Source organism: Pseudopipra pipra, chromosome 18 (genome assembly GCF_036250125.1).
Source record: "Pseudopipra pipra isolate bDixPip1 chromosome 18, bDixPip1.hap1, whole genome shotgun sequence".
Lineage (NCBI taxonomy): Eukaryota > Metazoa > Chordata > Aves > Passeriformes > Pipridae > Pseudopipra > Pseudopipra pipra.
Window position 1 is genome coordinate 7,134,659 of NC_087566.1, and position 18,074 is coordinate 7,152,732.

The window sequence follows — 18,074 nt, forward strand, 5'->3', positions numbered from 1 at the left end:
GTCAGTCCTTTATCATATGCAAAACACTCTGATTAAGTTATCAAAAAACAAGTGTCTTACCTCACACTGTAGGACAAACTGTTTTCCTCCTTTAATTCTCAGTAAGATGCATTTCTTATCTTTAATTTGTGTTTCTTCAACAGATACTATTTGTTCCATTGTCAGCAGGTTTTGCTGCAGCATTTGCAAAAGAGCAGAGAATTAATTGAAAAAAAACCCCGTTGCCCATCAAATAAAAGTCACTATCTCATTTTTCTAGACTCCCCACATGAATTAAGTTATGAACATTAAGATTCATTACACAAACATTTATTTCTGAAGGCTGGGTCATGAACTAAAGATAGATTATAAGGTAAGAGACATTTACAAGGGGCTTGGTTGCTTCAACAGAGACAACGGAATATCAGCTCTGAAAGCCAGTAATGACAGCATGAAATAAGAATCTACGAATAGGTGTGTCTGCAAACAGAATATTCATTATTTTCCCTCCAGAGTTGCATATAATTTGATACATTTTCCAAGTATTACTGCTGCTAAAAATAAAAGCCAATCTTACTATTTCTAAGAGCTAAAAGGGAATATTTCAGCACTAAATACTTCCAAAGTGAACATACACAGCAGTGTGCAGGAAAGCTTTCCCTACAGACTGCAGAGGACACAATGTCTTAAAATTCCAAACCCTTCTTTAACTAAATACACAAAATATCTGCCCTGCACATGAGCACAGCTGGGCTACACTACAGTCACTATAGCATTTTCTTGGAAACAAAATGCTATAGCATTGACACCTTACCAGTTTGTGTTTTTTTGTATAAACAGTCCAGAGGTCCTAAATGAAAAACAACACCATCAACTACCAAATTCCTTTAAAAACATAACAAAACAGAGTAAACAGGTTTCTCAAGTCAACTTTATGTTTCCTCCGTGCAGTGTAGCTACCGATTAACTACAGCGATGCTGGAGATAAGTTAGTCAAATCCACAGGGCATTTACTGGGATAAACCATTTCCACAGGAGGAACACCTGGGCACGAGTCCTTAGATGTTCCTGCACCTCCACCTGCATTCCAGTGCTGCTCCCAGTGTAGCCTCACTTACCCGGGACTCTCCTTCTCCTCGCCACTCAAGCCGGTTTGGGAAGAGGTAAAAGTAACGACGCTGCCACTGAGTCAGGAAGGGGTTCCCCAGTTTCAGCATGTATCCATGCATTATACAGTCCTTCCCCAGGGCATAATCTAAAACAAGAGAGAATATCAGCAAAGCAAACCAAGGTGCAACCTGAAAGCATTCTGCAGGGAGCTTTGTGGAGAAGGGACGAAGTCCTGGGCACGGGGCACTCAGTGTGCACTCAGCAGGTTGAAATGCTGCTTGTGTGTGCACACACAGCCCCAATTCTGCCTTAATTATATGGGCTGATGCACCTGCAGTGGAGTAACCAAGAACACACTTGGTTCTTAAAAAAGTGTCTCAACAAAGAATGTTAAAAGAACTGGATATTGCTCTCCAAAGCCTGGGGGGTTGATGCAAATCACAGGCTGCAGTTTGCTGTACAGGACCTCCAGGGGCCCTTCTCCTGATCATGAAATCAAACCCCACACACTGTGAGGGTGAGGAGGCCCTGGCACAGGTTGTCCAGAGAAGCTGTGGCTGCCTCATCCCTGGAATTGTTCAAGGCCAGGTTGGACGGGGCTTGGAAACAACCTGGTCTAGTGGAAGGTGTCCCTGTCCATGGCAGGGGGTGGAACGAGATGATCTTTAAGGTCCCTTCCAACCCAGACCATTCCATGATCTATGATTCTATGATACTCTTTCCAAAGTGTGATGTCATCAGTCAGCATTTCAAAACATTAACAAACATCTTAAGCAACACGACAGTGACTAAACGAATTCTAACGATTCCCGGTGAATGACAGTCACGGGAGTGTGTGGTGTGGAACTCCAAGCACAGGAATTACTATCTAGGAGCAAAAGATGAGAGAAGTGTAAGGACAGATTACCTTCCTCGTGGCCAAGCTGCTTATTTTTAGCCCTTTTTCTGGCCTCAATTTTATCTGTGTCTGCATTTACTGCATCATAAACAGTTTCTGCTACTTCTTGCTGCCAACGCTCCGATATTACCAGAGGGAAGTTCTTATATAACTCCTGGTCACTATCAAGCAACTTGCAAGAGAAAAACAACATAAAAACCCAACATTTTAGTAACTTTCACTATTCTTATCCCCAACAGTTAATAATTATCCATACAACAAAATTATTTAAAAAGCTGTATTGAGCTCAAACCTTCACAAAACAAACAGATGCAAGCAAGAGAAGCACAGACACTAATCTAGGCAAAGATACTAATTTATGTGCAGATAACAGGCCACCTGCTCAAAACTTGTTTGGTTTGATAGCTCTAGCTAGCTCCTCACTCAACATTGTCCCATAATGTTCTCTAGACTTCACATTTAAATAATTACTCAAATACAAGCAGCAGTATTCTTAACTTTGTTGCATAAAAATTTCCTCAGCACAAAAATTCCATGAATAAATGAAAAGATACCTTTTCCACAGCAATGCTTTCCATGCTTCCACAGCTGGGTTTTACATTCTTAATAATTATTCTACAAAACTCAGCAGCGTGTGCTACAGACCTCAATTTTCTTGTTTTAAGGATTCTTTACTCCTCTACCTTTGAGTCCTTAAATTGAATTGCACTGAAGGAAATTAGGAAAAATTCTTCACTAAAAGGGTTGTCCAGCACTGAAACAGGGCAGTGGTGGAGTCCCCAACCCTGGATGCAGCGATGCTGCAGCAGTTTCAGGAGCACGACAGGAAAACCTGGCTTAATTCTCCTTCTACAGCCAGGCCAGGCACTCCTGGAGTACATATGCTCCTCCTTTCAGAGATCCATAGTTGTATCACAGCAGGAAAAAACACATAGAGAAGACTTCTCTGCAGTTCCAGGGACTTCCTACAGCACCCAAGTAAGGAGGAAAAGCCACAGGCATCCACTGTTGGCTCTCCAGCTGGTAATCCCAAAGCTCACGTGTTCTTCTTGGGGTCACAGGACACTCTGCAGGATAAATATAATCCCCAAGGGCCACGGAGCACAGCAAGGTGTTCAAACTGGTGTCCTCGGGCAGAGAGGGCTCCTGACACCTCACTAGCAGCTCTGGCTCCACTGACTCAGAGGCAGGAATTACCCAGTCCCCTAAAAAGGCCTGTGACACTCCAGGGAGGCTGGACCTGACATCTCTCACTGACTCATCCCTAGAAGTAAATTTATCGTATAGGCAGACTGAACTATTAAATCCTGAGATTAAACTGGAGGTGCTATGGCAGTGACCTGGGTATATGATTCACATCCAGTAACATGAATCCTCAATAATGCATATTATTGAGCATATCTGATCCACTCAATAACCAGAAAGACCAACTGGTTTCTCCTTGCAAAACGTTCCTCTGGATTCTGGCATTCCAGAATTGCAGAAGACTGGAATCCTGCTAGACTAACATTGAAGACGTGGAGTTTTCTGGAATAAAGAACCTCCTGGGCTCTCTGCATTTCTCTTTAAACACATAAAATCTTTTCAGTGCCAACTTCTGTCACCACAGCAGGTGACACTGACAGACAAGCTCCTTTTCAGGCTCTGTGAGTACTCAGTGTGGCTTTTTGCTTACAAAGTTTAGAGCAATTAGTTTCTCTCCTGACTCACTTCTGTAATAACAAGAATAAGGTCTGATCTACTGCAGAAATGTCTGATAAAAAGAATGAAGAGGACAGACCCAAGAAAAGCACTGACTCACTTGCTGTCCCAAAGTCCCAGAGAAGCTCCAGAGAGGGAAGATATTCACAGGGGGGTCACATCACCTTCATGTGAGTCCTAAAGGGGCCAGCAGTTTCAACTTCTTTTTTTTTTTCATTTATATTTTTTCATTAGATTTTTGATAATACCATAACCTGAAAGTTTCTTTCATCACTTTTCTAACTTAAAACATTGCTAACATCAATACACAGTTTGTAATTTTTAAGAGTTTTCCACTGCACTCTCTGACCACTAAACTATTAAAATAAGGTTTAGTTCAATTTATCCCAGCTATCAGAAACTAATCACAATTTTTAAACCTATAAACCATCAAGTGTTCTTGAAAACATGAGGCTTTCCCAATTGTCTTCCGACCGTTTGAAATATTTGGTTTGTCATAAAAAACTGCCAGAGCTCAAGGAGCATTTGGACAACGCTCTCAGGGACATGGGATTGTTGGGTGTCCTGTGCAGGGTCAGGAGTTGGACTTTGATGATCCCTGTGGGTCCCTTCCCACAAGGGTATTCCATGATCCTACGACACTTCTGACAGGAAGGTAGATTTCAGTCAATTTAAAAACCTAAGGACTTGGCAAACAACAACCCAGGGAACCAGCCCAAGGTATCTCTTTGGTACCAGCATGGACTGAGTTTTCCAACCTGAAGGAATTCCTTGCACATCCAGCAGCCCCGAAGCAAAGGAATGCCATGCACACATGGAAAGTCAAGCACAGCAGTCCCAGTGCCACCCTCTGAGTACCTTAATGCCTTTAGTGTCCTCTTCATCAAACGACCCGATATCGAAAGCATCTGCTGCATTCACTTCTCCCCGGGGAGGAATCAGTGGAGGAGGGTACTAGAAATTAAAGCAGCATAATTAAAGACAACTTAATGGACATTATTTAACTCTATTCTGTAAGTTGTACACAGACTTTTTATTTTTTTGCACAAATGATACATGGCTGTGCAAGAGCATGTCCCTTGAAATTAAACTTCTGTCCCAAAGTTGCTGCCACTCTTTAATAGAAGCTCCTTCAAAAATCTGGGGAAAAAACTCTTCAGTTTAGAGACAGTTAAGCTGAAGAAACCATGCAGCCATTTGACACTGAAAAAATAATAATTCACTACTGAGATCTGTAGTGATGAATATTCAGCAGCTTTCATCAACAACCCTCCACATATTTGTGCCAGTGAGCACATGTGCTAGGGATTGGGATCCTGAAGTTTTCTGTCCATTACCTGTTTGGGCTTATTTTCCTGTTACTGTTAATCAAGTAAGCTAAAATTACTGTCTTCATCCTTTACCTTCTGCAAATAGACTTGCTGCCAATCAATGCCTTTGAAGAAAGGATGTTCTTTTACTTCTTGTGCGCTGCAAAATAAAAATGACTGAAGTCAACAAATGGCTTTTCAAATGCATTCAAGAAATACAAAGCCTTCAAAGGTCACATTTCTATAACTTGAAAACATCAGGGAAATGCTCTTTTTTGCAAGGAAAAAATAAAAATTCTGAAGTAAACAACAGGAGAAAAGATTTTCATATGGAAACACTCAGAATAGTGCTGCAGGGCTGGCAGGGAAGCACTCCTGATGGCAGCCCATCATTTCAAACAGCAAAGGATATTCCAGATATCCTGGAATGCTGACCTGTGTCAGATCCCATACACTGAGCTGTGTCACATCCCAAACACTACTTGTATGTAACCAGATTACTCCACACCATTTCACATTACACAAATTTTATGGGAAAATGAGCCACTACTCTTGATAGGCCCCAAGGAAAAGCAATCTCAGGTTATTATCAAAGAAGGCTCCAAGACAAAAACCCTCTGAATCTCCCACTGGAACTGGAGCCAGCCCCAGGCTCAGGGCCATCAGTTACCTGTCATCACACATCCCCAAAGGTTTCTCAACAGTTGTTTACTTCTCTCCTTGTTTACTCTCCCAGTCTCACATTGGCTTCTTAAATAGTTGATAACAACAATCTCATGAACACCTACATCGAGGTGAGCTTGGCAGAAGCAAGGAGTGTTTTGTACTCAAGAAACCAAAAAAAAAAAAAAAAGCCTTTTCCTTAGAACCATGAAATGACACAGGTAGCACCAGCAATATTCACAGCTTCTTTCCTTTGGGATTGGGCTTTTTTTTTCTGTGTAATATGCTCCTATCATCACAGATAAAATGTAAGCAATAAATTTTCCTATCAGTTTGTCTGAGTCAAGTCATATGATTTCATGCCAAAACAGATTAGGCAAAACCAGAAAAACAACCCAGGGATGAGAAGTAGGAACACCACCCAGTGTAAGTATGACTGCAGGGAACTTGGGGGAAGGCTTTAAGGACAGAAATTGTCCAAAAAACGTGTCCAAACCAAAGGAAGCTGAAATGTAATTCCATGCAGCAGCACTTTTTAATGTTCTCTTTCCAAAATTAAAATCCTCACAACAGGAAGCAGATTTTTACTTGAAATGAATTCACTCATTGACAGAGAAGTGGAAATTTTTCAAGGCAGTGGTCCAAGGAGAAGACAACACCTACCTTCTTCCTTGGCATCCAAGCCTCTTGCTCACATCCCGCTGCAGGAGCCCTTCCAGAAGGGACTTCAGTTCAGGAGAAAATGAGTCTGGGAGCTCCACATTCTATGAGGAAAGGAAGTACAAAGAGATATTTCACAATGGAGGTCGTGTGATCTGATTTCTTTCCTTGGAGAGTGTTTGTAAACAACTCTGCCATGTGCAAATACAGCCGTGTACAGGTGTGTAGTTCCAGTTTTTAGGGGAAATAAGAGTTTAATAACATGGGGAGTGTAACTGTGCCCAGGCCTTACCACGGTGAGCGTCATCCGGTCGATCTCATGCTTATCTTTGGTTTTGTGCTGCCTGAAAGGACTGTGCCTGTGGAAACAAAAAAAACACACTAATAAATGTCAAGTCACAGAATACTTCAGCTGTGGCAAACCCAGGAAAGCGTGCAGCATCCTGTTAGCCTCATCCTTCCCCCTCATAAATCCTGTCCTGTAGGACAATCTGTCCAGTTACTCCACAGGAAGGTGGGAAGGAGGTTGGGTGATTCTCAAACTCAGTGATCTGTCCTTAAAGATGTGTTTCAAATGCCTCACCAAGTAAGTCTGTCTTCCAAATACCTGAAGAGTTTCACCTAACAAGGAAACCCCAAGCAGCCATCACACAAAGGGGTTTAAAAACATGGATTTATATATGGAAACTGAACTCATCACTCCTCTACAAGGGAGAATGAAGTAAAACCTTCAAGTAAGCAGATGAAGGAGAAAGTAATCACAAATCCCACAGCATCAGCCACTGGGAAGACATTTGATGCTATCTGGTACATTATCAGCTTTTTCCTTTTCCTGCTTTAAAATTCTGGTTTGAGTTTGACTTTTCCTTTAAGCTATAGAAGACCGTGAAACATTAGAGATTTTTCACACAGTCCTTCATCAACAGCATGAAAGAAAGAAGCAGCATTGTAGTATGAGATTTTTTAATTAGATTTATGAGGGGATGATATTTTTCAAAATCAAAACTTATCAATTACATTAATTAGCTATTCTAAAGCCTTTTGTCTTGCCACATGGCAGTGTGTACTAGCATGTTTCAACTGGAGACCTGCTACTCCAGAGTTATTTTCCTTTTATCCTCAAAAATGTTCTGATGAATGGATCTGATGGACAAACCAGGACTTCCATTTGTCTGTTTCCAGGCATGACAGGTAGGAATAAATGGCTCCCACACAGCCTCCTGTACTCTGACAGTGAGGCTCTGAGTAGATCAGGGAAGCAAATGATTCACTGGGGACTTATGGGCAGATTTTGTGCCAGACTAAATTTACTAAACACCAAGAAAAGGCACCATGTGCCCAACCCTTGTTTTGGGATGTGTTTTAATTGGCTTCAGAACAGATGAGGAGGGATAGTTCACAGTGAATAATGCTCTGGCTTCTGGCCGACCACCAGTACCACCCCACACATCTCTGTCAGGGAGAACCACAGCCCAAAAGACTGAGATCTCCCTGAGCCAGCCCGAGTGTCTGTGGGAAATGGGATCATTTATCCCTGTGCAGTGTGTTTGTCACACAGCTTCCATCCTGAGAGGGAAGGGCCATGTCACAGTCAGCTGGATGCCCTAATCCTGTGCCCAACTGACTCAGAAGAAAGGGTCTCCAAGACAGGATGAGGAGTCCACAGTGATTCTCTCCAACTCCCTGACAGGAGGGTGGAGCCGGGAGGAGGTCAGGCTCTGCTCCCAGGGAACAAGGGACAGGATGAGAGACAAGATCTCAAGCTGTGCCACGGGAGGTTCAGGTTGGACATCAGGAGGAATTTTCTCATGGAAAGGTGGACAAGCTTTGGAAGGGGCTGCCAGGGAGGTGGTGGACTCCCTCCCCTTGGAAGTGTCCAAGAAACAACTGGACATGGCACTCAGTGCTCTGGGCTGGGGGACAAGGTGGGGATAGGTCACAGGTTGGACTTGATAATCTTGGAGGACTTTTCCAACCCCATTCTGGAATTCTGTGTGTGACAGATGGTCTCCTCCCTCCTCCCAGCAAACCCAACCCACCGTGTCCTGCTTCCTACAGAATTCTTCAATTAATATTCAACAGAGCACTGCTCCCAGCTACACTGTCTGTACTTTGAAATAGATGTTTTTGGCAATTTAAACACATTTATTTGCACACTTTTCTAGTCTATTTTGTGCACAATTAATGTTAAATTCATACAGCTTGAGGGTTCAATTCACGAGTTTCACACTGATCTTCCTTTGTACAGTGTCTGCACAGGGATGAGAACTTATAATTAATTATAGTTAATTATGTGTGAGGACACAGGATGATCTAATGACCAATCTTTACACAGAAGTACTGCAAAAAGCTTAAAAGATTTCTTCTGGTTTGCCATTAACACTGAAGATGCCATTTCCAACAAGCACTTGCCCATCAGTGCTTGTTGACTGCTCAGATAAATCCTGTGGTATTAATCAATTCTACACACATAAGTTTAATAAGAAGGTAATTGCTAGTAAAGCTGTAATTATCATGTACCTTTGGACACTGATAAGGTAACAGGACAGATTCAGCACATGGAAGGATTCAAACTTTGTACCTGACCCAAACTCTGAAGGAGGGAAGGCTGAGTATTCCATAAAAAGGGAACAGTATAGCCAAGAGTTTCACCACAACAGCAGGTCTTAGGCATAAAATGAAGCCCATAATTTAACAGGGCTGCTCAGAGCACTTGAGCAGTGAGTAACATCACAGCATTTAAAATACTATCAGCTGCCAAGAGATGAGTAAACTGCTGTCAGTAGCAGTCAAAGAGCAGATAGAGCATCTGCCTTCCTCATGTCCCACACCTGCACCTGCTACAGGACACAGGGTTGGGTTTGGTTTGGTTTGCAAGAGAAAAGCCTGGTTTAGTCTCACATGCAGACGTGCTCTAAGCTGCAGAGTGGGAAGTCAGGTATCATTTCAGGTAATCTGTAACATCACGTATTAGCATTTGAAGGGACAGACGATGAGCAGGCCCAGGCTCAAAAGGGAAAGAAGAAGAGCCTTCACTCACCCCCTCAGCAGTTTGAACAACATGCAGCCCAGGGAGAACCAGTCGGCACTGCTGTCGTACGCTGTGCCCTTCTGGAGCACCTCGGGGGCCATGTATCCGTGGGTACCTCTGCAGAGCACAAAGGGGAAAAGCTTCATTACAACCAACATTATCATTAAAAAAAAAACATTAAAAATCAGTGTTTTCTCAATAAGACAGTCTAATTTAAAAAGAATTCATTTTAACCATGATTTTATTTTGCTTTCAGTGGGTTTCCTATGTCTCCTTTCACCTACGCTTGGGTGACCACAGGACCCCTCCTCCCAAACTCACCACCTGGGCACCACTAGGAGAAGCCACCAGGTATTGCTTTTACCCTTGACACAATCAAAACATAAGAACTTTTTTCAAGAAGCTACTGAATTGCAAATCTTTTGAGGTGTGACAGGCTGGAGCTTTCCTTTTTGCATAAATTATGAGACTAAATCAGGGCAAATGAGGACCTAAGAATAAAACATGTCAGGTGAGATGTGAATCTACACACAGCCCCAGGAAGTCAGATCCCAGTTAAGACCTAATGCCAAGAGGCAGAATGGAAGCAAATCTACCTCCAGTTCCACAAAGATCCAGAAAGACACAATAAGTCCTGTTTTTTAGTCAGTTTTGGAATATTTAATTATCCATTTAGGACAATTAAAACAATCTGGTACTTTAACTCAGTCAGGTTCTTCTCTGAGCAGTGAATCATTCCAAAATAATGTGTCATCTCCCAGCCATGCCTACACATCAGCTGCTACAACTGTGCAGGAAAACAGGGAGAGGAGACTAAAAACCCCATTAGAGCCTCGAGCTTAGCAAGTCTGGGCCACACATGTGTCATTTTATTCCTTCAGGCAAAGTTAAATTATAAAGACAAATTCAGGACGTATTTAGCACTACCTGTACATGCAGCAGAGCTCCCAGACACAATACTTACACACTGGCATGTGGCTTCTTTTTGGAGAAATCACAAGCCAGCCCAAGGTCTGATATCCTCACGTGCCCGTGTTCATCCAACAAGATATTTGCAGGCTGGAAATCAGACACAGGAAGGTGACTGCTTGGAATCCTCCATCTGACAGAACTGCAAATTCTCAGAACACAGTAACTCAAACATCAATACTCTCTGGTAATTGGTAATTACCTTTTTTTATTTAACATCAATACACCAGACACTTTCTAGGTAAAATCTACATTCTCACAGAGCACTACCATCAACTCCACAGGTTGTGAAATACTGAATAACAGAAGAGAAAAACCAGGCACGGGTTGAAACACAAAGCACATAATAAATGAATAAATCTATTTTGGCTTCAAGTCCTAGTTGGTTTTGGTTCTTTCACAGCTGGGTCTGTGTGTGGCTCTTACACCTTTTATTTGCAATCTCTGTGCAGACTTTTGTCCCCTTTTATTGCCATTTGGCTCAGGGACACCTCTCTGGGAACTGTCCTCAACTTCCCAACTGTCAGTGAAACACCCCCAGCAACTGTCCTCCTGTTAGTCCCCCATTACACACACAGAGGCCTCTTTCAGGGCTCCCAGAAATACAGTGTATTCTCTAAATTACTCCTGTAACCGAGCAGGGGAGATAAGTAACACTGCACAGGATTTATTGTGATCCCAAGGAAGCCTCTCCCAGCCTGGTTAAACTGGATAATGGTATGGATTAGAAAGATTTTGAAAAGTTATTACAAAAATCAGGCAGATAAAAGAAATAATCCTCCCCAGAAAAGGTTTCAGGTGAGATAATCCATTGTTGTCAGTGTGCCTGGACTATTTGCTGCCTGTGTGATGCAGTCACTAACCATTACCTTCAGGTCTCTGTACACCACGAAGCGATTGTGCATGTGTTCTAAGCCCAGGATGATTTCAGTAGCATAAAACCTCATTTCTTTTTCAGAAAACACTCCATGCTGGGAGAGGTGGTAGTGCAAATCTCCTCCTATAATGAGAAGAATGGAGATGCAATTAAATAAACAGTAAAATCTTGCTCTGCAGGCAGACGGGGGGGAACAGCACAGCATTTTTAGGTTCTTATCACCTGTGGAGCAGACAGACCCAGTTCTGCCCTCTGCAAGTCCTATAGTGACAAAATAGCTCAGAAAGTTAATAAATAAATAAATCTGACCTATCTGAAACTGCATTTTAAAAATACATTTACTTCATATACATTTGCACTCAGTGACTAATCCAGCAACTTAAGTCTTTTTGCAAAGGATTTCCACAGCAAGTAAAAGGCACTAACACACATTGGTTTGTGGAGAACTGAATAGATCAGCACATAGAGCAGCCCAGGCTTGAGGGACCAAGCATCTCAGCAAACCTCCTGCCAAAATTTCTGTAACATCATCATCATCTGCTTAAGTCTTGCTTACCATTCATGAGGTCCAGAATGAAGCAGAGTTTGTCAGGGGTGTGGAAGGCATAGGTCATACAGACTATAAAAGGACAGTCCTGGAAGGGAAAAGCAAAGAGGTCACCACGGATAACAAGCAAAGTGTGACTTGGAGAAGCTAAAAATACACGTCATATTTTTCCTGTGATATTTGCCAACATTCAGGGGTTCTAGACAGGAAATGCAGCTCCAGTGGTAACCGCTGTCCCTGGCTGAGGTCCCCTGCCCAGGTGACAGTGAAGGTGATCTGCCACTGCTGCTGCCCTCGGCTCCCCGGTAGCATTTCCAGCAGAGGACTGAAGGGACATGAACACACCAGGCAGGAAGCTGGGACTCTGGAGCACGTGCAGTGCTTGGGAAGCAGCAACCGCAACATTCAGATTGTGCAAAGCCCACAGCACAAGGTCAGTGGGTGCAGATCTGGGAGGTCACAGGGTTGGTCAGGGCAGATTTGGGAGGTCACTGAAGAGGGAGGTCATAGTCAGGGACAGGGATGGATGACACCCCCATCTCCTGATGCACCCTAACCTCAATTCACCCGATGTTCAAGACAAGCAGCCATAGAAATACGACTGGAAAATCACGTATTTATTCCAAAGGTCTACTCAGCATGTTGGTACCTCCATAATGCACATGCATTCAAAGCCAACATGGCAGCAGGCTGGCAGAGTTTCCTCTTCGTTGTGCCTGTGCTGGATGCAAGTGGCTAATTCACAGAAATATGGAACCGTTTAGGTTGGAGAAGCCTCTAAGATCATCGAGTCCAACCATTCCCCCAGCACTCCAAGGCCAACACTAAACTATGTCCCCAAGTGCCACATCCATATGTCTGTTAATACACCCAGGGATGGTGACCCCACTACTGCCCTGGGAAGCCCATTTCAGGGCTGGACAACCCTTTCCATGAAGAATGGTCATTGCCCTGGTCCTGCTGGCCACACTACTGCTGGTACAAGCCAGGATGTTCTTGGCTAATTAACAGGGAGTGGCTATTACCTCATCAACCTCTTCAAAGCCATAAAAAACAGAATTACAGAATCCCAGAATGGTTTGGGTTGGAAGGGACCTTAAAGCTCATCTCTTTCCAACCCCCTGGGCAGGGACACCTTCCACTAGAAGGACGTGGTATGAAGGGCTGTTTGGTGAGTCTGCAATGAACCCTTCAGGAATGGCCAGGCTGCCTGACCAGGCTGGGCTGCACCATTCCACGTCTAACCCTAAGGCATGGAGGCCAACAGGAAGACGATCCAAGATGAGCTGAACTGCTGAGGAGCCAGGACACCCTGCAGGAAGCACGAGCATGACCTAACGTGACTTAAACAATGTGTTAAGCGCTGTAGTATTGATAGTGAAAGCTCTGGGAATCTCTAACAGGAACTGGTTTCCTTCCCAATTTAGAAACAGCAAAACACGGCGGCCTTGGGCAGCGCGGGGGCTGCGGGCCTGGCTCGGGGCCACCCCAGGGAGCAGGAAAGGGAGGGGCAGCAGCACTGTCCCACCAGCCAGACAGTTCAGTTGGTCCATCCTTCCATGAGGCTGAAATACAGAGCTCTATATGCTCGACTGCAATTCCAGAGATCCCCACAGTGCCTGGACACATCCTGCCCTCACACTCAAACCCAACTGTATGTTAATTTTAATTCTTCAAACACTAACCCCTAACACCCCTCTGCAGAACTAACGCCTGCAGAAGGTAGGGATGTGTGTGAAACACCTGCAGAACATCCATGAAAAACTCCAGATTCACAAATGGGCCTAAAAATAAGGAGCCTGTAGGCAAGGCAGTAGCATCTAACACAAGATACCACCTCTGGTTATGAACTGGGGATACTGTAGGTATCACTAAACTTCACAACAACAGCTTTAGTAGAGTTATTAACTTAATTTTCTGTATCAACTGAGTAATGCAGAAGTGTCCCCAAGCACGATTCCTAAAATCTCAGAGCAACCTAATTACCCAGAAGGATTTAGTGCTAGAATTTAACCACCATACATAGACAAATAAAAGGGTTTTACTACACCAGAACATAACATGCTTCTGTTTTTATGGATTTTAAAAATAAAAGTTATCTGGAAGTGTAAATGCAATGCATAACTCATTTTTATGCAAGCATTCCTAATTTAATCACTACCTTCTCCCTGTAACAGAGAGGAAAAACTGTACTGCAGTATTTTTCTGATATAAAAACCACTGCAAAAGAGTATTTTCCAGCATAAAAATTAAAAAGACCCTATAGTTATATTTTTAAATGACACATAAAGCAATAAATCCAATTTCCCAGGAGAGCAATACTTTGCTACAGTCAAGTTTCTGCTCTGATGAAAATAAGTGACAGTATGACATTAATGTGTGAATTAAGATCAGTTTGGAAAGAGTTCCTTAAATCAAATCCAATCCTGGATTGAGCCCAGAAAACTGCTTAAGTCAAATTTCTGATAATAAATCACGTGGAAGGAAAAAATATTACAATAACTATAAAAAAACTGTAGAAATATGATATTTTAAAGACATTAGCACATTAACAAGTGCTCTAGAAGGAAAGAACTGGGAGCCACAGCAGAGAGGAGCCACAGTCCTGCATAGCCCCTGGTCTTGCAACAAACAGTTGGAATGATCCCCTCCTACCTCTGGGAAAGGATTTATGGAATAACCACTTCCTTCCCCAAAGAGCACCTTGGGGCTGGCTGGTTTCATATGGTCCATCTGCAGCAACAGTCTTGGTGATTTCCATGTTCCATTTTTTGAAGAGAAATCAGGCAAATATTGGCTATTACAGAAAATAAGTGTTTGGGTTTTTTTTAACAGAAAATAATATCTTTTCCTTACTCTGCCACCAAGCAAGGATTTCACAATATACTTCCAGCCTGAACATCTCTGTGGGAGGGGAAGATGGGGCCTGTGTCTTGCAGAAGAGGAAACACAAACCTCAGCGACAGTTTGTCCATGTCACACCCACAGTGACAAAGCACAGACTCCAACGGAGACCCGAGTTCCAACAGAGCCCAGTTTGGGGTTATCAGGCCCATCCAGGCAGTTTCAGGGGCTCTGCAGAGGTGCCTGTTGCACTTCTGAGTTCACTGGCCATGAAAAGCTCTTCTCACCACACAGCCACAACAGACTCGAACATGGGAGCTCCCGACTTCAGGACTGGTTGTGGATGCCAAAATTTTAGGTGGATTAACAGCACTGATTACACAACCAGATGTGTAATCGGCACAGCTGTTATTGTGCCTTTTGCAGAGACATCTGGGTTCCCAGTTAAATGACTAATTGTACTGTGATGAACTTTCCAGTTCCATGTTGTTCCGGGCAGCACATCACTCCTGTCCCTGGGCACGGCACGCGCCACTCCAACCTCACAGCTCCTGTTCAGGAACTAAAGGAATTCTCTTATTCCATCACTTTCAGACCTATTTCATCCTGATATTCCAAGTGCTCCAGCCTCTCCTGCCCAGGTGTACCCAACCTGAATGGGCAGCACTTCGTACAAAATTTCTCTTCTAACTCTTTCAAATTTCTGAGAATCTAAAAGAAACTGCACTCTAATGACCTGATAATCCTTAAGGAAAGAAACCAATGGTTCCTCTTGCTGCTTCACTGCTCAATGCCTCCTGTGTGCTGGCCTGTAAGAAAGCTGCCTTCACCTGCAGCAGCTTGTGAACGATTTCTTCCCTCATTAGACATGAAAATTTACATTCAGTGCTGGAGCCACAAAATCACAAATTAAAGTTAATGGGACAATTATTACTCATTTGCCTCAATTTCTTGTCCAGTCTACTATAGACCCTCTCCCCCATCTCTCAGGACTCCTGACACTCCTGGACAATTCACAATTTATCTCTGGTGAAAACAGGTAACTTGATTAAAAGTCTAACTGATAAATCATAGATCCCAGAAGGGTTTGGGTGGGAAGGGACCTTAAAGCTCATCTCATTACACCCCCTACCATGGGCAGGGACACCTTCCACTATCCCAGGATGCTCCAAGCCCTATCCAACCTGGCCTGTAACACTAGCAGGGATGGGGCAGCCCCAGCTTCTCTGGGCAACCTGTGCTACAGCCTCATCACCCTCACAGGGGAGAATTCCTTCCTAATATTCCATCTAATCCTGCTCTCTGTCACTGGGAAGCCATCCCCCCTTGTCCTGTCACTCCAAGCCCTTGTCCAAAGTCCCTCCCAGCTCTCCTGAAGCGCCTTTAGGTACTGGAAGGGGCCTTGGGATAGTGGTGACCTTGGCAGTGCTGGGATAATGGCTGGACTCGATGATCCTAAAGGTCTTTCCCAGCTTTTATGATTCTCTTATCTCTGCAAGATACAGACCTGAGAACAAAGCCCAGGATTTGCCATTTTGGAATCCAAAGCAGGAATCCTCACATTCCAGGTACTTATGCTCTTTGCACAACTGTTGTACAAGACTAGAACAAACCAACACACAATTCTGTGCCCACAGGGAGTGGGGATGTGTTTCTACAGAGCTGCACACTGAGTGTTTAGTTCATACACCACGACATGAGGAAAAGGAACCTTTCCAGCAGCATCACCCGTAGCCATGGTGACATGAGCCAGCTGCCAGGATTGTGCAATGAGGGCAGAGCACTCCAAGGGCTCTAAGACCTCCAATCCCACCTAGAATTCCTTTGAGCCCAACACACTGTAGCCACCATGGAGCATCTGCAGGTCCCAGGGCTGGGGGAGCCAATGCCAGGGGGCAGGTGGCTTTTTACACACACTAGCAATGGGTTCAATTTTAAATAGACTTTAATTTTAATTAATTCAATTTTTAAACAGATTAGATGGGCAGCCTGGCTTGGTACACCTTGAGAGGTACTCAGCTAAAGTACATAAAAAAACAAAAGGAAAACTTGGATAATATCAGTTACAGGAAAGGGAGGATGAACAGGTAACTAGAGTTGTCTCTGCAATAGCACCTTAGGTTCTGCATCACTACTACAAAACTATAGGAAAAAAAAGCATTTTTTCACAAGACAGAATCTTGTTTTGGAAAAGTTTCAAATAGAAATACTTGAAAAAGGAATATTTTAAAAAATCAGGAGGAGGGGAGAATGAATTACCTAAGAAATGGGCACCCCCTCAAGCCTCTGTAGCCGAGAGGCTCATTCTGCAGCACCCAAACTGACAAGCAAGTTTGTTTTTTCCTTCTCATTTCAGACACACTGTTAAATCAGGGGGAGGCTCAGGTGGGGGTTAATTTTTGCATGTCACACAACTGAATTGATGGAATATGCATTATATGTAACAGCTTTTATATTATATGGAAGAAAGAATAACAAGTCAGTGATACTTACTCCCGTACTGACAAGAGACAGCATAATTCTTTCATTTAAGGCTAATGTTTCTCCTTGCTTCATCTTGATTCTCTTCTTATCTAAACATTTCATTGCATACCTGAAAATAACAACCATTCAGAAAAAGCACCACAAAACTCCTCTATCAGTATTATTCACCAGCAGTGAGGCCATGCACATCTACAGGATCCTGTAAGTAAGCTCCACGAAAGACTTAAAACCTAAGACTAAAAAATAATTTCAGGCTAAACACAAAATCTCCAAACTCTCCCAGAATTAACACATTTCCAGCAGAAGCCTACTAAGAGAGAAATGTGCTTCAACAAGTAATTCTGTGTCCAAACCACCACAGTGGGACAGGAATTACATATCGGACATTTATTTTTTAATACCTACAAACAAGGATCTGCCATAGGAATTAAATAACAGACTCTGTTATGGTTCCATTTCATTCCAACAGTTTTCCTCTACCAGGAAAGCAATATCTTGAACACACGCTGAGTTTTATATATATATTTTTTTTAAGTTTTCTTTCTACTCAGAAAAAGGTCAGATACACACAAGAAAGCTTTTTTAATCTTCCACCATCTGTGCTACACAAATTAATAAAATTGTGCTCAAAAAGAATGTTACCCTAACAACCATCAACCACAGGAGGATATGATGTAGGCTGGAGATTTTTCCAAGACGTTGGGTGAGTCCACTAATAGACAACAGTGAGAAGGACACATGTGTTCCCGCACAGAAGATTCCCAGACGTGGGCACCCATGGATTTTTAGGAAAACATCATGTTACAGCATTGCACCAGCACTCAGCCCCTGCCTCACCGTGCCTGCCCCATCCAGACCCAGGGCCTCACCTTGGGCCCAGCTCCCTAAACCAGCCACATCATTCCTGCCATGCACATGGTGGGAGTGAGGGGAGTGAGAGTGAACACACTGGAACTGTGAGTTTCCAACCTGGGAATATATTCATGGCACGTGCTCTTGCT

The 18,074-nt window shown here is 43.3% G+C and overlaps 1 protein-coding gene across 1 annotated transcript in view; it reads right to left on the minus strand.

Annotated features, from left to right (window-relative positions):
* GRK3 (G protein-coupled receptor kinase 3) overlaps window positions 1-18,074 on the minus strand; it is a 65,906-nt gene that overhangs the window by 7,556 nt on the left and 40,276 nt on the right. The window contains exons 9-20 of the mRNA XM_064674866.1: window positions 17,083-17,182; window positions 11,755-11,833; window positions 11,191-11,321; window positions 10,317-10,411; window positions 9,362-9,469; window positions 6,614-6,680; window positions 6,325-6,425; window positions 5,092-5,158; window positions 4,547-4,642; window positions 1,997-2,159; window positions 1,098-1,234; window positions 61-174 (exon numbers count right to left, since the gene is read on the minus strand). Of these exons, the coding sequence (XP_064530936.1) occupies window positions 61-174; window positions 1,098-1,234; window positions 1,997-2,159; window positions 4,547-4,642; window positions 5,092-5,158; window positions 6,325-6,425; window positions 6,614-6,680; window positions 9,362-9,469; window positions 10,317-10,411; window positions 11,191-11,321; window positions 11,755-11,833; window positions 17,083-17,182 (1,258 nt within the window). The remainder of the gene's footprint in view (window positions 1-60; window positions 175-1,097; window positions 1,235-1,996; window positions 2,160-4,546; window positions 4,643-5,091; window positions 5,159-6,324; window positions 6,426-6,613; window positions 6,681-9,361; window positions 9,470-10,316; window positions 10,412-11,190; window positions 11,322-11,754; window positions 11,834-17,082; window positions 17,183-18,074) is intronic.